Source organism: Hemitrygon akajei, unplaced genomic scaffold (assembly GCF_048418815.1).
Source record: "Hemitrygon akajei unplaced genomic scaffold, sHemAka1.3 Scf000092, whole genome shotgun sequence".
Classification (NCBI taxonomy): Eukaryota; Metazoa; Chordata; class Chondrichthyes; order Myliobatiformes; family Dasyatidae; genus Hemitrygon; species Hemitrygon akajei.
Genome location: NW_027331978.1, coordinates 236,710 through 260,029, shown reverse-complemented (window position 1 = coordinate 260,029; position 23,320 = coordinate 236,710). Strand labels below are relative to the sequence as shown.

At 48.1% G+C, this 23,320-nt stretch overlaps 1 protein-coding gene across 1 annotated transcript in view; it reads left to right on the top strand.

Annotated features, from left to right (window-relative positions):
- The window catches only part of LOC140722871 (NACHT, LRR and PYD domains-containing protein 3-like), a 50,798-nt gene that overhangs the window by 18,570 nt on the left and 8,908 nt on the right, over window positions 1-23,320 (top strand). The window contains exons 4-7 of the mRNA XM_073037508.1: window positions 10,372-10,537; window positions 10,640-10,705; window positions 14,987-15,064; window positions 16,391-16,548. Of these exons, the coding sequence (XP_072893609.1) occupies window positions 10,372-10,537; window positions 10,640-10,705; window positions 14,987-15,064; window positions 16,391-16,548 (468 nt within the window). The remainder of the gene's footprint in view (window positions 1-10,371; window positions 10,538-10,639; window positions 10,706-14,986; window positions 15,065-16,390; window positions 16,549-23,320) is intronic.

Below are 23,320 nucleotides of genomic sequence, written 5' to 3'. Positions count from 1 at the left end.
ACGCCCATTCGTGTACATGTACATCACCATCAACAGCCTTCCGTACACCCATTCGTGTACCTTTACAGCGCCATTGACAGACTATTCTAGAGTCAATGGTGCATCTGTATAGCACCAACGACAGTCTCCCCTATACCTGCCAATTCTGTAGCTGTTCAGCACCATCGATAGCCTTCCTTACACCCATCCATGCAACTGTACACCACCACTGACAGCTTTCGCGAACTCTACAATCCGTGAAACTGTACAGCGCCATCGACAGCCTTCCCTTCCCCCATTCGTATACGTGTACAGCACCAACGACAGACTATCCAACACCTACCATCCGTGTACGTGTACAGCACCATCTACAGCTTTCCTACAATCACCATTCCAATACCAGTAAAGCAAAATCAACAGCCTTCCCTACACCTGCAATCCTTGTACCTGTACAGCACCATCGACAGCCCTCCCTACACCCTTCCCTGTATCTGCAGAGCACCATCCACATCCTTCACTACACCCATCCGTGTTCTTTACAAACAATCGACAACCTTCACTACACCTACGATCCGTGTACCAGTGCAGCATCATCAACAGCCTCCCCACACCTGTTCGTGTAACCGTACAGCATTATCGACAGCCTTCCCAATCACTACATTCCATGTACGTATACCGTCTACAACCTTCCCTACCACTGCCATCCGTATACTTGTACATCGCCATCGACAGCCTTCCCTACACTTACCTCTACAGTACCAACTAAAGTACCAGGGCCTTTCCTACACTTGCCGTCCGTGTATCAATACAACACTTTCGACTGCCTTCCCTACACACCTACCATTCTTGTACCAGTACAGGACCATCGACAGCCTTCCCTTCACCCATCTCTGTAACTGCACAGGACCACTGACAGGCTTCCCTACACCTATCCGTGTACCTATACAGTTCCATCGACAGTATTACCTATCTCTACTACCCTTGTACCTATACAGCACCATCGACAGTCGTCTCTACGCTACAATCCGTGTATGAGTACAGCACAAACGACAGCGTTCCCAACCCCCATCCGTAGCTACTATAAACGTTGAGATCAAACTTGTTTGCACCACTTGTTCTGGCAACTTATTTACACTCTCTCGCCCCACTGAGTAAATAAGTTTCCACTCCTGGTCCCCTTGAACATCTTACATTCTCCACTTAAACCATGATATTTAGTTTTAGTGCCACTGAAACTCAATGCAAAAAGCTTGCATGCATTTCATTTATCTGTGCCTTATGTTGTCATCGGCCTGTCTCGAGGGGCAACGGTGAGTGCAGAATGGGCCTATACATTAGTGTCGCTGCGAACAGCGGCACTGGAGTGACCTCTCCCGGGTACAAGCCAGGGCGGAAGGTGTAGAGTTCCGGTCGTCAAGATCCCACTCTTGGCCTCATCGCTGTGGACAACGGAAAGCGATGCAATTCGTTTGGCACCAACTTGGCCACAGGAAGACGCTGGAAGGATGTTCAGTTATGTCCAGCTGCCTTTGGGGCGCCACTCCCATTTTTCTGCCTGTGTTTATTCCCATACACTCCGTTACTCATGAGGCTGCCTATAAATCTGTGGGGTTACTTACCTATAGCTGGGGATCTTTCATTCTTGTTTTTGTTTTCTCTGTAGATATGTGACCAGAACTGCACACAGTCCTCAGCGTTAGGCCTCCCCAACGCCATATACAACTTAAACATCCTATTTCCTGTAATCAATACTTTGATTTATGAAGGCCAATGTACCAAAAGCTTTCTTAACAACTCTATCTAACTACGATGCCACTTTCAGCTAATTATAGACCTGTACTCTCAGATACCTTTCTTGTACTACACTCCTCTGTGCCCTGTGCCCTACCGTTCACTGTGTAAGATCTACCTACTACTAAATTGCAGCTCCTCGCACTTATCTGTATTAAGTTCTATCTGTCATTTTTCCAGCTGGTCCAGATCTCACCGAATGCTCTGATGCAGTTAACCATGTGATCATCCAGACTTTTGATAGAAATGACTAACATCTACGTGTCCAGCACCAACCACTGAGACACTCCACTAGTTATAGGCCTCCAGTCAGCGAGGTAAACATGTACTCCTACTCTCTGGCTTCTCCCAGAAAGCCAGTCTAATCCAATTTACTACCTCATGTTGAATGCCAAACAACTGATCATTTTTGTTCAACCTCCCATGCGGGCTCTTACCAAATGCCTTGATAAAGTCCATATAGAGAACATCCTTGCCTTCATCAACTTTCCTGGTACCTTCCACCAATAACTAAGCTTGATTGGACACGACCTACCACGATTGAAGCCATGCTGACTATCCTTCGTCACTCCACTTGCAGCCAAATACTTATATATTGAGTCCCTTAGAATAACTCCCCCACTACTGATGGCAGGCACTCTGGCCTATAATTTTCTGTTCTATTTCTCGAGCCGTTCTTGAATAGATGAACAACACTGGCTATCCTTCAACAATCTGGTACCTAACCTATCGTTAAAGATGATTTAAATGGGTCTCAAGCATTTCCTGCCCTTGCCTCCCGCAGAGTCAGAGGGACCACCTTGTCAGGCGTAGGGACAGGGGACGTAGGGACCTTGGCAGGCAATGGAGTAATCCACACTAATTTGCCCTCAAACAGCAAACTCCTCCTCATGATCTGTATGGAGTTCATGATGTTTTGTCTTAGGTGTATAGACTTTGTGTCCGTCTCCTGAGTGAACACAGATGAAAAAATGCATTTAAAATCTACCCCATCTCCTTTGGCTCCATGCACCAATTACCAATCTGATCTTGCAGAGGACCAGTTCTGTATTTGTTCAATTTTGTCCAGTGCAATCCTTTTGATCTTAACATATCGGTAGAATCCCTTTGGATTTTCCAACACCTTGTCTGCTAATGCAAGCTCATGACTCCTTTTAAGCCCCCTGATTTCTTTCTTTAGTATTTTTTTTGCATTTCTATGCTCCATAATCGCCGCATTTTTCTAACCAGCCTACACCTGCAATGTTATCAACCAGGTCCTCAATATCGCTTGAAAACCAAGATTCCAAAACTTATTATATTTACATTATATTCTGGTAGGCATATATAAGCTTTATACTATCAAAGCTCCACTTCTGACATCTCCCACTTATCAAGTACACATTTGCAGAAACCAGCCTGTCTTAATCGGCACTTGTGAGATCATTTCTGATACCATCAAAATTCGCCTTCATCTAATTTAGAATAATTTAGTATCGCAACCCACGGACCAGGCCTATCTTTTTGCATATTTACTGTGAAACTAATGGCAGAGTGGTCACTAGATGCAAAGTGTTCCATACACAAACTTCTGGCACCTGCCCTGTCTCTTTCACTAATAGCGGATCAAGTAACACACATTCTTTCATTGGGATTTCTGTGAACTAATTAAGAAAACTTTCTTGAACGCATTTGACAAATTCTACCCATCTAATCCTTTTAGACTATGGAAGACCCAGTCAATAAGTGGAAATGCTAAAGTCTCATAATTGATCCATTCCTTGAGTTCATCCTCCTTTCCTTCCATACGTATTGCATTGAGATATACGCTCCTCAAGACAATGTTCACCCAATGCTCAACCTTTTCATGCCTAACTTTGTCTGATTTTTTTTTTACGACATATGTCTCCACAATCTTCCCACTATCTGGCCCGGCACTATGGTTCCCATCACTCTGCAACTCCAGATTGAACAAACTCTACCCTCCAACACCCCACTCCCCACCCCTCTCAAATGTATATCACGAGCAAAGCTTCCCATTACGATATTTCCTAACCAGCCAGTAGTGGAATTAGAAAATTAAGTGCATGGCACAAGCGATTGACTCTGTTCTCGTTGGGATTGATTGGCGCTAGATGTAATTAATCAGGCAAGTGGAGCGATTTGTAAACATGTATGTTCATCTACAAATTCATCATCTGAAGACTTCAATTTTACTGGCATGGAACTTAAACCTTTCAATCCCTTTCACAACTGTAACTCCTCAGACCCGGTAATAGTGAAACTGAGGATTATTTCCCAGTGCAGTGGACCATCAGGAAATTATGCTGAAATATTCCACAATTATCTCCACTATTCCTGTTAGGGGAAATCATTCCATTTCCCTATTGGTGCCCTTTCTTGGAGATCTCTGGTTCTAGTCCCAGAACATCACTAGCTATTTCTCAGAGCAAAGTCCGAGGCCTGTCTGTCTTCAGTTGCATCCTGTTCCTTCATTCCATCATGACGTCTTAGGTGTATGTTGGTTGAGGATAGATATAAATATACCCAGTGACATGGTCTCTACAACCATCTGTGCCAACAAAGTCTACAGATGCGCTTCCAACTGGAAAATAATAAGGTGGAGAAGAGAAGATGGCGGTGCGACGTCAGCGCGCAGCGGCCACTCCAGGATGAATATCTGTTATCTGTCAAGTAGGATGCCGTGTACAATCCTGATTTGATGGGGACGGACGGAGGAACATCTGGTGAAACTTCTGACATGCCTATTTCGCTGCCGCTGCTACTGTGTGATCGAAAAATCTCCGGAGAGGAAGGCCCCGAATCCTCGGCTTTGCCTGTTGCTTGGCGGACGGGGCCGGGGTCGAAGTGCTCGGCAGAGATGGTGCTCGGTGCTCGGTGTCGGAGGGCTGGTCAAAGGCTCGAAGTTTTCGGACGGACTCGGAGTTGGCTGTGGTTGGATGCTTCCAGAGGCTGCATCAGGAAGTTTTGCGGCGCTGGAGGTTCATGGCAGGAAGAGCTTTTCTTCCTTCGACCGTCTGCGTGAGATGATGGGCTGTCGGGAACTTTGAGACTTTTTTTTACCGTGTCCATGGTCTGCCCGTATGAAATTACGGTATTGCTTTCCACTGTTGCAACTATATTGTGGCGACCCACTTTCTGCGCAGGCGAATGGGCTAACAAATAGCCACGCGCGGGGAGAGACTTTGGTAATGCACCTCTGACGTCATTTCCGGCCGGAGAGGGCGGGCGCTGGGGATTAAATGCCAGCGCCGCGAAGTTTGAATAAACTAGTCTCGAAACGACTTACGACTGCGTGTCGTTATTTCAGCGCTGTATTGCTACATTGGTGACCCCGACGGTCCATACGGGATTTGGACCAAAGATGACCGACTCTTCATCTGTTCACGCAGTTTCGCTAAAACTGCCGACTTTCTGGACGCTGCGACCACGCGTGTAGTTTAGCCAAGCAGAAGCACAGTTCCAGATTCGGCAGATATCCTCTGATTCCACGCGTTACTATCACGTGGTGAGCACCCTTGACCAGGAGACGGCCGCCCAGGTTGTGGATTTCATGCAGTCGCCCCCGGAAGAAGGCAAATATGAAGCATTCAAAGCACTGCTCATTGGGACCTTTGGCCTCTCCCGGTGTGAGTGGGGTGCCCACCTGCTGCAGGATGGTTTGGGAGACAGACTGCCGTCAGCATTGATGAACGAGATGCTGTCCCTGGCTGACGGACACAAGCCCTGCCTCATGTTCGAGCAAGCGTTCCTAGAGTCACTGCCTGAGGACATACATCTGCTGCTGGCCGACACAGATTTCAGTGACCCCGGGAAGGTGGCGGCACGGGCAGACGTGCTGTGGAAAGCCAAGAGGGAGAGTGTGGCGTCCATCAGTCAGATTACCAGGCCACGCGCCCAACAGCAGACCAGACCAGGGCCCGCAGGGGGGCGCACACAACACAGAGGCAGGAGTGAGGAGGCCAGTGAACAGTGGTGTTTCTACCACCAGTGGTGGGGCACAGAAGCCCGCCGTTGTCTCCCGCCCTGCAAGGGCCAGGACCTGGGCCAGCTGCCACTAATGGCTATGGCGGCTGGCCACCAGGACAGCCTCTTGTACGTCTGGGACAAATAGTCGGGTCGCCGCTTCTTGGTCGACACCGGAGCGGAAATCAGCGTCTTGCCCCCGACGGGGTATGACACCCGCAACAGGAAGCCAGGGCCCACCCTGAGGACCGCAAACGGCAGCACGATACGGACCTACGGCACCCGCACAGTGCAGCTGTAGTTCAACGCCAGCCGGTTCATGTGGGACTTCACAGGTCGCGGTGGCCCAACCACTCCTGGGGGCGGGCAACTTGCGAGCTCACAGCCTGCTGGTCGACTTGCAAGGGAAAAGACTGGTACATGCCGAGACTTTCCAGACATTCTCCCTGAGTGAAGCCAAGTTGCCGGCCCCACACCTGGAGTCCATCACTGTCCGACAATGACTTCACCAGAGTCTTGGCACATTTCCCATCGGTTCTGGCACGGCAGTTCATGGCAGCCATGCCCAGACACGGGGTACAGCACAACATCCCGACCCAGGGACCACCCCTCCAAGCCCGCGCACGAAGGCTCCCCCCGGAAAAGCTACGACAGGCGAAGGAGGAGTTCAAGAGGATGGAGGAATTGGGGATCGTACGGAGGTCCGACAGCCCATGGGCCTCCCCCCTGCACATGGTGCCCAAAGCAGCCGGCTACAACTCCAGACCACTACCCCGTGCCGCACATACAGGACTTTGCAACAAACCTGCACGGAGCAAGAATCTTTTCCAAAGTAAACCTCGACCAGGGATACCATCAAATCCCGGTGCACCCTGAAGACATCCCCAAAACAGCACTCATCACCCCGTTCGTTTTCCTCCGAATGCCGCACAGACGTACCAGCGTCTAATGGATGCAGTGGAACGTGACCTGGACTTTGCGTTCATCTATTCGGACGACATCCTCATAGCCAGCAGTAGTCGTCAGGAGCATCTGTCCCACCTCCGCCAGCTCTACTCCCGCCTGAGTGATTTCGGCCTCACGATCAACCCGGCCAAATGCCAGTTCGGTCTCGATACCATCGACTTCCTGGGCCACAGGATTACCAAAGACGGGGCAACACCTCTGCCCGCCAAGGTAAACGCGATCCGCCACTTTGCCCGGCCCAACACGGTCAAAGGCCTGCAGGAGTTCATTAGTATGGTGATCTTCAAGGTGATCAACAACAACGGGTCCACGTACGTTCTGGACATTGGGGGTAAAGAGGAGGTTTTCACGGTGGACCGACTCAAACCAACCCATGTGGTCTTGGCGCAGCCGGTCGAGGTTCAGGCACCGCGGCGCAGAAGCAGACCTCCCAAACAGAGGCTGATCCAGATTGTGGACATTGGGCGGTGTATCGCCGGTTCTGGTGGAGGGAGTATGTGGCGACCCACTTTCTGCGCAGGCGAACCGGCTCACAAATAGCCAGTGCTTTGGTAATGCACCTCCGACGTCATTTCCGCCCGGAGAGGGCGGGCGCTAGGGATTAAATGCCAGCGCCGCGAAGTTTGAATAAACTAGTCTTGAAACGATTTACCGACTGCTGTTGTTGTCTCTAGCTCTGTATGTAGTACATCGCTACAATATGTTATAATTATGTGTTTTTTCTAAGTTAGTCTTGGTCTGTCTTGTGTTTCTGTGATATCATACTGGAGGAACATTGTATCATTTCTTAACGAATAGATTTCTAAATGACAATAAACGAGGACTCAGTGTCCTCATAATCTAATCTAATCTCATCTAAAAGACTTTCTTCCTCATCTCCTTTCTAAATGGAGGTCTCTCTATCCTGTGGCTGTGTTCTCTGGTTTTAGACTCCCCAAATATGGAAAACATCATAACTACATCCCTTCAATATTTCATAGGTTTCAATGATGCTCCCCGTAATCCTTCTGAACACCAGGGAGTACAGGCGCGGAATCGCCCAAGGGTCCTCATACGTTAACACTTTCATTCCAGGAATTTTTCTTGTGATTCTTCACTGGAACCTCTCTAATGCCTCTCAACCTCATTCTCTGGCAAAATAAATTATTTCTCATCTCCGTTCTAAAACAACGACCCTGTATACTGAGGCTGTCTCCTCTCGTCCTATACTCTTACACCATAGGAAACATTCTCTCGACGTCCTATCTATTAAAGTCTTTCGTTATTCGGTGATTTCAATGAGGTCTACCCTCGTCCTTCTCATTTCTGGTAAAGACACGCCTAGAGCTTTCAAACGCCCTTCATATAGCAAGTCATTCAATCCTGTAGTCTTTTTCGTGAACCTGTTGAACCCTCTCCAGTTTCAGCACATACTTTCCGAGATAAAAGGATCAAACATGCTCACAATACACCAAGTGGCGTCTCACTAATGCTTTATAAATGTTTTTGCTCTATATCATTGCTTTTATATTCTAGACCTCTTGCAGTGAATGCCATCATTGTTTTTGTCTGCCTCACCACAGACTCAACCTGCAAATTAACGTTTAAGGAATCCTGCAGACGGACTCCCAAGACCCTTTGCACCTCAGTTTTTCTTTTATTTTCTCTCTGTCTAGAAAATTGTCAACGCTTTATTTTCTTCTACCAAAGTATATGAACATACCCCAACACTGTATACCTTCTGCCATTTATTTGCCCGTTCTCCTAATCTGTCTAAATTCTTCTGTAGCCTCTACTTCCACAAAACTACATGCCCTTCCACCTATCTTCATATCGTCTGAAAACTTTGCAACACAGCCATCAATTCCATCATCCAAATCAATGCTATATCAACTGGTCAACTTCCCCCAGCCAGTAAAAGCTTATTTTATTCCCACTCTCTGTCCCTGCCAATCGACCACTGCCTTGTCCACGCCATAATCTTTCATATAGTACTATGGGCTCATAGCTTGCTAAGCAGCCTCATGTGCGGCACATTGTTAAAGGCCAACTGAAAATATCAGTGAAATGCAACCATCCAAAGATGCATGCATGCAGTTTACAGCCCAAACTATTGAAACCTTCAGTCGACCACAATAGAGCTTTGCCTTTGTCAAGTGAACATTGTAGTGCACCAGCTAAGGCGCCTCTTTGCTGGTAACTATAAAACAGGCAACCCCGCGGCATGAGGCCATCAGTCCAGTCCACAGCACCGCTTGTATTCTGCCGAGCCAAACACTGGGAGAGAGCACTGACTCCATCCTGGAGGCTGTGTCACACCACTACCGGGGGTGTGAACTGGTTTCGACTTCTCATTCCTGGCTTAAGCTCATATCCTCACTACGACTGCTACCACGCAGCTCCCACGCCATCCTCCCCTGTTCTCAGACCAATGAATTGGTGAATCAAACTTGCCACTGGCTATTAGACTGTAAACCTCCTTTGGACTCAGGAAGTAGCACATTGAGTAGCTCCTTCATGTTCTCCACCCGCGAAAAATTTGCTGATGGTGTTGCCCAGCATTACGTTAGGTTCCTAATGCATAGAAGGATCTTACGATCATTAGGAATAACGTAGCACCTTTTACTGACCCCGTAGAAGCCGCTGCGACCGAACTCGCCCACAACTTACCGAATGCCTGTTACACTGAATGTGGCCTGTTCCAATTATCTACACTGCAGCCTCTGAAAATTCAGTCATGTTCCCATCTATGTGAGACTTGATCCCACACTCCATCTTTTTAACTCCCGCTCTACCCTCCCTTTGCCTTGTTGTCACTCTGCAATTTACTCCGCATTGTTTCCGCATCATTCTGCCATTTCCAACGCCATCGGATATGTGTCTTGGAGCACTGTTCATTGGATGAAAAAAAATAACATACACAGAAATTCTGCCTGCACTAACAATCTAACCCCATTGCCAAATATGTGGTGAGGGATTTTATATCAGCAGTAGTTATGCCAAAAGAAAATATCTAACAGGTCAAATGCAAATTCCTGAATTCTTCACTGTTTCTGATTAAAGCAATGGGTTGATGCGGCAACTTGACGGCCATGTCTGTTTGCTTGCTGTCACCTTCAGTAAAATGTCCTTTTAATTAATGTGTCACGTGATGCTGGCTTGACTTAGCTGAAACCCTGAAGGATGAAATGATGAAGTTGTGAGAAACTGCTCTAACAAATTCAATATCAATATTGGCAAATATAGATATCTCTACTAATGAAATATTTGAAACATAAGCCTTATTCCTCTCTCCATAAATAACGGATAAACTGCTACATGTTTTCACATTGTGTCATTTTGTTTTGTTTTGTTTTGCAGTATTGATTTAATTTTATACAGATGTTTCATGCCACTCTTCAGTAAACTGAAGCAAAGTTGCGAATCTGACGAATTGAGCAAACTAATCACAAAACCTCTCCTGCTGATTGTCCTTATTCGGGCACAATATTGATTTGGAATTTCCTTCAGTTACACATCTCTCTGCGTGGTAAAGCCCAGATATTTAGAGGGAGGACGAAGTAGTTCGGTAGATGAAATAGCAATGATTGTGCCTGTTCAGAAAGCTACCGAGACAATGAGGTATATTCTGTCATATTCTCCATGTCTTTTCGTGTGCAACCGAATGAATTCACTGTTTTTCTTTTATAGGAAGTCACTGAACTGAAGAAAAATCGGACAGAGAGTATCACACTCTTCCTCAGTTTGATGATGGGAGAAGGCTCGCAAACTGGAAGGGCGATGTGGGAATCTTTTGTGAAAATGCGGACTGAGTTACAGAAGTTGAACAAAATACTCAAGGAATTACAGGAGCTCGGTATGTTAAAGACACGCACTGAACACAAAGTCATACAGTACTGAATTATAACAATTTTAATTTATCAACTCTGTTTTCACGAAAGCCTTTTGACTTAAACAGGCCCCGACCCACAGGAAGACATAAACATCTCCCAAGGGTTATCTCAGGTACCCACTCAACTGATAGGTGAGTGATGAAATGCCCGGTTCAAACAGCATCTCAAATCTTAGAAATGGCTTGGCACAACCTGGGAATCGATTTTTTTCACCATAATCATGTGCTGAGTTCTGGACGCAAGTTACAATTGAAAGAATGTCTCATTGCATCCTGAAAATGCTATAATGTATTTTTCACGAATCCAGCTGTTGCTTCTGCTCACACACAAGAGGAAATCTGAAGGTGCTGGAAATTGGTACAACACCCACAAAATGCTGGATGAACTCAGCAGAACAGTTAACATTTGTGGATAAGAGTACAGTCAATGTTTCTGGACGTCTGTTGATAGACACATAGAAACTCTATAGAGGCACAATAAAGGCTCTTCGGTCCACAAATCTGTGTCGACCATGTCCTGTCTTTAGAAATTACCTAGTGTTACACGTAGCCCTCTAATTTTTAAGATCCATGTACCTATCCAGAATTCTCTTAAAAGACCCTATCGTATTGGCCTCCACCACCGCTGCCGGTAGCCCATTTCACGCACTCGCCTCTCTCTACGTAAAAAACAAAACAACTTACACCTGATATCTCCTTTGTACCTACTTCCGAGCACCTTAATACCGTGCCCTCTCGTGGTAGCCATTTCAGCCCTGGCGAAAAAAAAAAAGCCCTGACTATCCACAAGATGCTCATATCATAACCCGTTCATTCCGGGAATTATCTCATCATCTTGGACACCGCTATCACGTCACCTCTCATCCTCCGTCGCTCCAAAGAGAAAAGGCTAAGTTCACTCAATCTGTTCTTATAAGGCCTGCTCCCCAATCCAGGCAACATCCTTGTAAATCTCCTCTGAATTCTTTCGATGGTTTCCACATCCTTCTTGTAGTGAGGCAACAAGAACTGAGCACAGTACTCCAAGTGGCGTCTGACAGGTGTTCTACAGAGCTAAAATATTCTCTCTCAGCTACTAAACTCAATCCCATGATTGATGAAAGCCAATGCACGGTATGTCTTCTTAATAACATATTAACCCTGCACTGCTGCTTTGAGCATCCTTTGGACTTGGACCCCAAGATCCCTCTGATCCTCCACACTGGCAATACTCCTACCATTAATACAATATTCTGCCATCATATTTGACCTACCAAAATGAACCACCTCACACTTATCTGGTTTGAACTCCTTCTGCCACTTCTCAGCCCAGTTTTACATCCTATCAATGTCCCACTGTAACCTCTGACAGCCCTCTACACTATCCACAACACCCCCAACTTTTGTGTCATCAGCAAATTTACTAACCCTTCCTTCCACTTCCTCATCCAGGTCATTTATAACAATCACAAAGAGTAGGGGTCCTAGAACAGATCCCAGAGGCTCACTGCTAGTCACTTGACCTCCATACAGAATATTACCCATTTACAGCCATACTTTGCCTTCTGCGGGCATGCCAATTCGGGATCCACAAAGCAATGTCCCATTGGATCCCATGTCTCCTTATCTTCTCAATCAGCCTTGCATGGGGTACCTTATCAAATACTTTGCTTAAATCCATATACACTACATCTACGGCTCTACCTTTATGAATGTGTTTGGTCATATCCTCAAAAAATTCAATCAGGCTCGTAAGGAATGACCTGCCTTTGTCAGAGTAGTGCTGAATATTCCTAATCATATTATACCTCTCCAAAGGTTCATAAATCCCGCCTCAGGATTTTTTCCAGCAACTTACCAACCACTGAAGTAATACTCACTGGTCTATAATTTCCTGAGCTATCCCTACTCCCTTTCTTGAAGCAGGGAATTGCATCCACAATCTTACAATCCTCCAGAACCTCTCCCGTTCCCATCGATGATGAAAGGATCATCGCCAGAGGCTCAACAATCTCCTCTCCCGCCTCCCACAGAAGCCTGGGTTCATCCCGTCCGGTCCTGGTGACTTAACCAACTTGGTGCTTTCCAGAAGCTCCAGCACATCCTCGTTCTTCATATCTGTATGCTAAGCTTTTCAGTCCACTGATCTCTACAATCACCAGGATCCTTTTCTGCAGTGAATACTGAAGCAAAATTTTCATTAAGTACCTCTGCTATCTCCACCGGTTCTATACACACTTTTCCACTGTCACACTTGATTGGTTCTATTCTGTCATGTTTTATCCTCTTACTCTTCATATATTTGTAGAATGCCTTGGGGTTTTATTTAATGCAGTCCTCCAAGGCTTTCTCATGGCCCCTTCTAGCTCTTCTAATTTCATTCTTAAGCTGCTTCCTGCTAGCCTTGTATTTTTTAGATCTCTATCATTAGCCAGTTTTCGAACCTTTCATTAGCTCTTCTTCATGAATGGATGTATACCTGGTATTGTTCACCGTGGTTCTTGTACTCTACTATCACTTCCCTGTCTCATTGGAACATACCTATTCAGAACTCCAGGCAAATAACCTGTGAATATTTGCCACATTTCTGCCGTACATTTCCCTGAGAACTTCTGTCCCAGTTTATGCTTCCAAGTTCCTGCCTGATCGTCTCATATTGCCTATTAATCCAATTTTACCTTTCCTAACTTGTCTGTTCCTATCCCTCTCCAAATAGTAAATGAGATAGAGTTGTTGATTCTGCTAAGACCTTCACTCCTGGTGCCAAACACACGGGGAATCCCCACATACCCAAGGCAGACTCCTGATATACTGTGCCATCCAGTCCAGGTGCATTATCTCACTTCAGACATTTCAGCCTTGAAAACAGCTTCTCTGCCGTAATAGCAACCGCACTCCCTTCTACCTCATTGCACTCTTAACTATCTGGCATACCGCTGCAGCAGCAATGGAAAATACTGATGAGTTTGTCTGCTATTCCTGACGGAAAGTATTTATTGAGTTCTTCCGCCATTTCTTTTTTAGTAGGTCAGCAACTTCATTCTCCAGTGGTTCAACATCCATTTTCTATTTTACTCTTTATCTATCTGGGGAGGCGGGAAGGGAAGAAATGTGATATCCTCTTTTACATTATTGACCAGAACCTTCCATTTTGTGTTCATCTGGGAGCAGTTTAAACACGCCAATCATATTTGCTTCGTCCCCCACTGAGGCAATACATTCCAGGCACCCACCGCTCTTTGAAAAAATACCCACATGCTCTTTGATTCTACCAGAACTCACCCAAACCAAATGCCCTCTGGTATTAGATATTTCAGTTCTGTCAAACGATATATTTACATAGGTGTCAATGCCGGGGGATGTTAAACTGAAAGGAGACGGTGGGAATCAGGTGTGACTGAGAAATCTGTATAATTCAGTGACGAGAGGAATAGAAGTCTCATCGTCAGCAGAAATGTTTCAACCCACACTGGTATAACCGTTGCCATTACTCACCATAGCGCCACCAGTGGTTGGAGGACCAAATAGGTGGGCACAGTCTGCTCAACCTGCCTTGATATTCTGTTGGCACATTCCTGCTGGTCCAAGACACAAGATTGGTTCATAAAAAGGAACTGCCAGCAGTATAGCGAGGGCACCCCGGAGAAACCCGGCACAGTGTACAATCCATGGAGAAAGCTGAAAGTATTGTGTGAGTGTGTGTGGATGGGCGCAGGTGGATCCAGCCGTGTCAGTGGCTGTTCCAAGATGTTTGGAAGTGCTTTCCTCAGTTTAAAAACAAAACATGTTCTCCTTTGCACCTCAATTAATGTCTGACTGTTGTGGTCCGGTCCATGAAGTCCGCATTCCGGTTCATGGTCCAGTCCATCGATCCTCATTATGATTTTCACTTGTTCTACTGGGGTGTCTCAATTGAGGCACCTGATTCTCACTTTGGGCTGGCTACATAAATACCTCCTGGGTTCAGCTTCAGTGCAGGACTGTTCCTTTCTCTTCCTTCTGAAGCTGCATCATGTCCAAGAGAAGGTTCTGTGTTTCCAGTTTCCCCAAAACCTAGTCAAGGCTTCGTGTTCTCGTCCTGTCCATGTGTCTCGTTTTCCGAGTCAAGACCCAGGCTCCTAGTTCCAACCAAGACTCAGGTTCTGGGTCCTTGTCCAGGCTTTGTTCCGGAGTACCGTGTTCCTCGTCCAGGCCGCTTGTTCCTAGTCCACGCCCGGGTCCTGTGCCTGTAGTCCATGTCGCAGCCCAGGCCCTGAATCCTGGTCTCGTCCAGCGCCTGTGTTGATGTCCAGCGTCGTTTCGTCCCCATTTCCCTTGCTTTCTTGATACAACTAGTCCTTTTCCTTGTACCTCAGTGACTGTGTTTTGCATTTGGGTTCACCACCAACGTCCCCCAAGCGACACTGACCCTCCTGTTAATTTTGTTTGTTGCAGAGCAGCAAAATCTGATCACACCTGGACAGGCGGGCAGAGGAGGAGTTCCAGAGACGTCAACATCGGGAAAGGACACGGGTATGTCTGCAAATTTATAAATATTGCCTTAACTCTGTGTCTGAGTTTAATGCAATATTGGCAATTCACCAAATATTTGTGAGGGGACTGAGCAGAGAGAAGAGAGAGAGAATTAACATCTCTGGGGGAACAATCACATGTGGAAGGGGTGCAATTACTGTCTGCTTTTTGTTCGTCTTGCAAACTGAGACGGACATTAAAACAGAGAGGTGCTTCAAAACACAAGACGTTCTGCAGATGCTTAAAGTTTTGAGCAACATTGGCAGAATTCGGCAGGTCAGGCAGCATCCATGGAGAGGAATAAACAGTTAATGTTTCGGATCAGGATCACAAGGAATAGAAAGTAATGTGACAATATCCAGAATTTCTGTCCCCTCATTTCCAGTCTGTTGAAGGGCCTTGTCTCGATACGTTGATTGTTAATTCTCCTCCAGAGATGCTGCCTGACCTGCTGAGTAGCTCCTGCATTTTGTGAGATATTCCAGAGATTTGCTGAGGGAGGGGTTGACCAGGCAGGCAGACAGTAACCCAGAGCAAAGCGGTGGTGATGGACTTTACCAGGAGAGTGATGGTAATGGGTTACTATATTCTCAGGAATAAACAGTCATTTCAAGTTTTCAATAAACAGAAATACTGAAAGAAATACAGGAATATGGTGAGATAGTATCAGAGATTAATTTAATTTTGGATTCAAACATTACATACTTATAATTAGAGGAATTGAAGTGTGTCAAATTGTTTAAATCCTAACAGGTTCTGTTCCGGTCCGTCAACCCGTACCGGAGATTCCCAGTGAGCTGAACGCTAAGTAAAGAAACCGCTGTTTCCACCACAGGTTGATGTTGTGTAGGGCCATGTCGTTGTTGAGCCACGGGGATTTGATCAGGTAAATGTTCCACCGTGACACAGCGCATGGAAAAATGTTTGCTGGAGGGAGAGTTTTCACCGGACATTATGAGGAACAACTCAGAGAGTTCGGGGCCTTGCTGAACGGGATCACTCCTCTCTGTGTCCCGCAACTACAGATCCCTCCACCGGGGTCAGAATGGAGAAGAGGGCAAGACACTATGGGAAATGTCTTACTCTGAAAGGTGAAATCCTTTCCCTACAACCACACAACCCCCAGTACAGCCCTCATCCCAAATCACTTTTCTAAATTCCCTCAGATCCTACAGATGATCCTTTTTAGAACCGGGAATCCATTGAAGTTCTCGTCACAGAATAACAATGATAATTTAATGAGAAAAGCAGGTAACACCCCACCTAGTCTGTTCAACCCCAAAGCAGCATATGAACCCCACTCTGTTCACATCTGCACTCCCATAGTGCAAACACTGCTACAGTTATCCAGTTTAATTTGCCACTCAATAATCCTGGGAATTCCATCAGGAGACAGTGTTCGTGAGGGTGACATGGGGACAAAATCCTCATCTCAGTCCACAGAAGCTGAGATTGATGTGTTGTGTGATGGACACTGTGGAAGGGTGAGAGATGGGAATTAGGACAGAGAAACCGAGGGTTGTGGGATTGCGGCAAGGAAGGTGGAGAGAACTGAACATCTCTATAAGTAATATTGCAATTAAATTGTGATCGACTGGATAAGAAACTCACTACATCCGTAAACACATTGTGTCGGTGAAAATGGAGCCCAGGGCAGTCCATGGGCTCAAGAGATTGTCAGGGGTCATGATCTCAGACTGAATTCGATTACTCAACTGCACATTTAACAGAGTAGAGAGTGAAGCAAAGACAGATATCGTAAAAATTATTAATCTTACAGTAACCAATGTTTTAACTGATCGCTCGAAGCCCTTGAACAGAAATATAAAGTATCTAGGCCAACATCCACATTCAGCCTGCCTCAGCCTGTCTCATTTCCAAGAACTAATTCCAAAGATGTTAATTTTCAAATGGTACCAGAGGAAGATTTCAAACTGCTCACATTTCTGTCATCTGTGTTAATGTTTTTCCAGTCCACATTCAGACAATAAAAACCCTCCGTTTCTCTGCACTAAGGATTTGGTAATTCTGTACGGTTTCCCTACAAACTTATTCTTCACTGTTCTTCATGCTGTTTGCTGAGGGAATTGTCATGGCAGTGAAATACCCATATCTATTTCTGAATACTAAATAGACCCTCTCCCTGATTATTGAAGAACATTATTTCAACCAATGTCACATTCTTTAAGGTAAACATTTCAACAATTAATATTATATTATCCTGCTTCACCTGAATACTTTGAATGATAGATAGATAGATAGATAGATAGATAGATACTTTATTCATCCCCATGGGGAAATTCAACATTTTTTCCAATGTCCCATACACTTGTTGTAGCAAAAACTCCTTACATACAATACTTAACTCAGTAATAATATGATATGCATCTAAATCACTAACTCAAAAAGCATTAATAATAGCTTTAAAAAAAAAAGTTCTTAAGTCCTGGCAGTTGAATTGTAAAGCCTAATGGCATTGGGGAGTATTGACCTCTTCATCCTGTCTGAGGAGCATTGCATCGACAGTAACCTGTCGCTGAAACTGCTTCTCTGTCTCTGGATGGTGCTATGTAGAGGATGTTCAGGGTTTTCCATAATTGACCGTAGCCTACTCAGCGCCCTTCGCTCAGCTACCGATGTTAAACTCTCCAGTACTTTGCCCACGACAGAGCCCGCCTTCCTTATCAGCTTATTAAGACGTGAGGCGTCCTTCTTCTTAATGCTTCCTCCCCAACACGCCACCACAAAGAAGAGGGCGCTCTCAACAACTGACCTATAGAACATCATCAGCATCTCACTGCAGACATTGAATGACGCCAACCTTCTAAGGAAGTACAGTCGACTCTGTGCCTTCCTGCACAAGACATCTGTGTTGGCAGTCCAGTCTAGCTTCTCGTCCAACTGTACTCCCAGATACTTGTAGGTCTTAACCTGCTCCACACATTCTCCATTAATGATCACTGGCTCCATATGAGGCCTAGATCTCCTAAAGTCCACCACCATCTCCTTGGTCTTGGTGACATTGAGACGCAGGTAGTTTGAGTTGCACCATATCACAAAGTCCTGTATCAGTTTCCTATACTCCTCCTCCTGTCCATTCCTGACACACCCCACTATGGCCGTGTCATCAGCGAACTTCTGCACATGGCAGGACTCCGAGTTATATTGGAAGTCAGATGTGTACAGGGTGAACAGGACCGGAGAGAGTACGGTTCCCTGTGGCGCTCCTGTGCTGCTGACCACTGTGTCAGACCTACAGTCTCCCAACCGCACATACTGAGGTCTATCTGTCAAGTAGTCCACTATCCAATCCACCATGTGAGAGTCTACTCCCATCTCCGTTAGTTTGTGCTTTAAGATCTTGGGCTGGATGGTGTTAAAGGCACTAGAGAAGTCAAGGAATGTAATCCACACAGCACAACTGACCCCATCTAGGTGAGAGAGTGATTTGTGCAGCAAATACGTGATAGCATCCTCCACTCCCACCTTCTCCTTATACGCAAACTGAAGCGGAACCCGGGCGTGCCTGGTTTGTGGCCTCAGATTCTGTATTATCAGCCGCTCCATGGTCTTCATCACGTGTTTACACAATACCTGATAGGGTCCTGACACACAGTGAGACCACTCACACCCCTGACAGGGTCCTAGCACACTGAGAGACACCACACGCTCCTAAGAGGATCCTGACAAACACTGAGACCCCACATATCACTGACAGGGTCCTGACACACTGTGAGACACTACACACCCCTGACAGGGTCCTTACACACTGTGAGACACTACACACCCCTGACAGCGTCCTGACACACTGTGAGACGACACACACCTGGCAGTGTCCTGACACACTGTGAGACCCCACACACCCCTCTTAGGGTACTGAAACACGGTGAGACTCCACACATCCTTGACAGGGTCCTGACAAACATTGAGACCTCACACACCCCTGACAGTATCCTGACACACTGTGTGATTCCACACACCCCTGACAGGTTCCTGACACACTCTGAAACCCCACACTACCCTGAGAGGGTCCTGACACACTGAGGGGCCCCACACACCCCTGACATGGTCCCGACAGACTGTGAGACCCCACACACCCCTCGCAGGTTCCCGACAGATTGTGAGATGCTACACACCCCTGACATGTTCCTAACACACTCAGAGAAACCACACCCTCCTAAGAGGATCCTGACAAACATTGAGACCCCACACACTACGGACAGGGTCCTGACAGACTGCGAGATCCCACACACCCCTGACAGGGTCCTGACAGACTGTGAGACCCGACATACCCCTGACAGGGTCCTGACACACTGTGAGACCCCACACACCCCTCTTAGGGTACTGAAACTCGGTGAGACCCCACACAGCCTTAACAGGGTCCTGACACACACTGAGACCCCATAAAACCCTGGCAGGATCCAAACACAATGAGAGACAGCACACCCTCCTAAGAGGATACTAACAAACATTGAGACCCCACACACTCCTGATAGGATCCTGACACACTGTGAGACCCCACACACCAGTGAAAGGTTCCGGACATACCATGAAACCCCACACGACTCCGGCAGGGGCCTGACACACACCGAGACGCAACAGCCTCCTGGCAGAGTGTTGACACATTGTGAGACGCTACACACCCCTGAGAGAGTCCTGACACACTGTGAGGCCCCACACACCCCTGACAGAGTCCTGACACACTGTGAGATCCAACACACCCTTGACAGGGTCCTGACACACTGTGAAACCCCACACACCCCTGACAGAGTCCTGACACACTGTGAGACCCCACACTCCCCTGACAGGGTCCTGACACACTGTGAAACCCCACACACCCCTGACAGGGTCCTGACACACTGTGAGACACAACACTCCCCTGACAGAGTCCTGGCACGCTGTGAGACCCCACACACCCCTGACAGGTTCCTGACACGCTGTGAGACCCCACACACCCCTGACAGAGTCCTGACACACTGTGAGACACAACACACCACTGACAGGGTCCTGACACACTGTGAGACCACAGACACCCATAAGAGGGACGTGACACACTGTGAGACCCCACACACCCCTGAGAGGGTTCTGATACACTGTGAGACCTCAGACACCCCTGACAGAGTCCTGACACACAGGGTAAGACCACACACACCCCTCTTTGGCTGCTGACAAACTGTGAGCCTACACTCACCCCTTGCAGTGTCCTGACACACTGCGAGACCCCACACAACATTGACAGGGTCCTGACACACTGTGAGACCCCACACACTCCTGACAGGGTCCTTCAGACTGTGAGACCCCACACACCCCTGACAGCATCCTGACACACTGTGAGACCCCACACAACCCTGGCTGGTTCCTGACACACCGTGGGACCCCACACACCCCTGACAGTGTCCTGACACACTGTGTGATTCCACACACCCCTGATAGGTTCCTGACACACTCTGAAACCCCACACTACCCTGAGAGGGTCCTGACACACTGAGGGGCCCCACACACCCCTGACATGGTCCCGACTGACTGTGAGACCCCACACACCCCTCGCAGGTTCCCGACAGATTGTGAGATGCTACACACCCCTGACATGTTCCTAACACACTCAGAGAAACCACACCCTCCTAAGAGGATCCTGACAAACATTGAGACCCCACACACTCCGGACAGGGTCCTGACAGACTGTGAGATCCCACACACCCCTGACAGGGTCCTGACAGACTGTGAGACCCGACATACCCCTGACAGGGTCCTGACACACTGTGAGACCCCACACACACCTGACAGCGTCCTGACACACTGCGAGACCCCACACACCCCTGACAGGGTCCTGACACACTGTGAGACCCCACACACCCCTCTTAGGGTACTGAAACACGGTGAGACCCCACACATCCTTGACAGGGTCCTGACACACACTGAGACCCCATAAAACCCTGGCAGGATCCAAACACAATGAGAGACAGCACACCCTCCTAAGAGGATACTAACAAACATTGAGACCCCACACACTCCTGATAGGATCCTGACACACTGTGAGACCCCACACACCAGTGAAAGGTTCCGGACATACCATGAAACCCCACACGACTCTGGCAGGGGACTGACACACACCGAGACGCAACAGCCTCCTGGCAGAGTGTTGACACATTGTGAGACGCTACACACCCCTGAGAGAGTCCTGACACACTGTGAGGCCACACACACCCCATGACAGAGTCCTGAAACACTGTGAGATCCAACACACCCTTGACAGGGTCCTGACACACTGTGAAACCCCACACACCCCTGACAGAGTCCTGACACACTGTGAGATCCCACACTCCCCTGACAGGGTCCTGACGCACTGTGAAACCCCACACACCCCTGACAGGGTCCTGACACACTGTGAGACACAACACTCCCCTGACAGAGTCCTGACACGCTGTGAGACCCCACACACCCCTGACAGGGTCCTGACACACTGTGAAACCCCACACACCCCTGACAGGTTCCTGACACACAGTGAGACCCCCCACACCCCTGACAGAGTCCTGACACACTGTGAGACACAACACACCACTGACAGGGTCCTGACACACTGTGAGACCTCAGACACCCATAAGAGGGACGTGACACACTGTGAGACCCCACACACCCCTGAGAGGGTCCTGATACACTGTGAGACCTCAGACACCCCTGACAGAGTCCTGACACACTGTGAGATCCAACACACCCTTGACAGGGTTCTGACACACTGTGAAACCCCACACACCCCTGACAGAGTCCTGACACACTGTGAGACCCCACACTCCCCTGACAGGGTCCTGACGCACTGTGAAACCCCACACACCCCTGACAGGGTCCTGACACACTGTGAGACACAACACTCCCCTGACAGAGTCCTGACACGCTGTGAGACACCACACACCCCTGACAGGGTCCTGACACACTGTGAAACCCCACACACCCCTGACAGGTTCCTGACACACTGTGAGACCCCCCACACCCCTGACAGAGTCCTGACACACTGTGAGACACAACACACCACTGACAGGGTCCTGACACACTGTGAGACCTCAGACACCCATAAGAGGGATGTGACACACTGTGAGACCCCACACACCCTGAGAGGGTCCTGATACACTGTGAGACCTCAGACACCCCTGACAGAGTCCTGACACACAGGGTAAGACCACACACACCCCTCTTTGGCTGCTGACAAACTGTGAGCCTACACTCACCCCTTGCAGTGTCCTGACACACTGCGAGACCCCACACACTCCTGACAGGGTCCTGACAGACTGTGAGACCCCACACACCCCTGACAGCATCCTGACACACTGTGAGACCCCACACAACCCTGGCAGGTTCCTGACACACTGTGAGACCCCACACACCCCTGACAGTGTCCTGACACACAGTAGGACGCAACAGCCTCCTAACAGGGTGTTTACACTTTGTGAGACCCCACACACCCCTGACAGGGTCCTGACACACTGTGAGACCTCAGACACCCCTGACAGAGTCCTGACACACTGTGAGACCCCATACACCCCTGACAGCATCCTGACACACTGTGAGACCCCACGCACCCCTGGCAGGGTCTGACACACTGTGAGACCCCACACACCCCTGACAGGGTCTGTCACACTGTGAGACCCCACGCACCCCTGGCAGGGTCTGACACACTGTGAGACCCCACACACCCCTGACAGGGTCTGACACACTGTTAGACCCCACACACCCCTGACAGTGTCCTGACACACTGTGAGAGCACACACACCCCTGACAGTGTCCTGACACACTGTGAGACCCCACACACTCCTGACAGGGTCCTGACACACTGTGATACCCTACACACCCCTGACAGGGTCCCGACACACTCTGAGACCCTACACACACCTGACAGGGTCCTGACACACTGTGAGACCCCACACACTCCTGACAGGGTCCTGACACACTGTGAGACCCTACACACCCCTGACAGGGTCCTGACACACTGTGAGACCCCACACACTCCTGACAGGGTCCTGACACACTGTGAGACCCCACACACCCCTGACAGGGTCCTGACACACTGTGAGACCCCACACACCCCTCTTAGGGTACTGAAACACGGTGAGACCCCACACATCCTTGACAGGGTCCTGACACACACTGAGACCCCATAAAACCCTGGCAGGATCCAAACACAATGAGAGACAGCACACCCTCCTAAGAGGATACTAACAAACATTGAGACCCCACACACTCCTGATAGGATCCTGACACACTGTG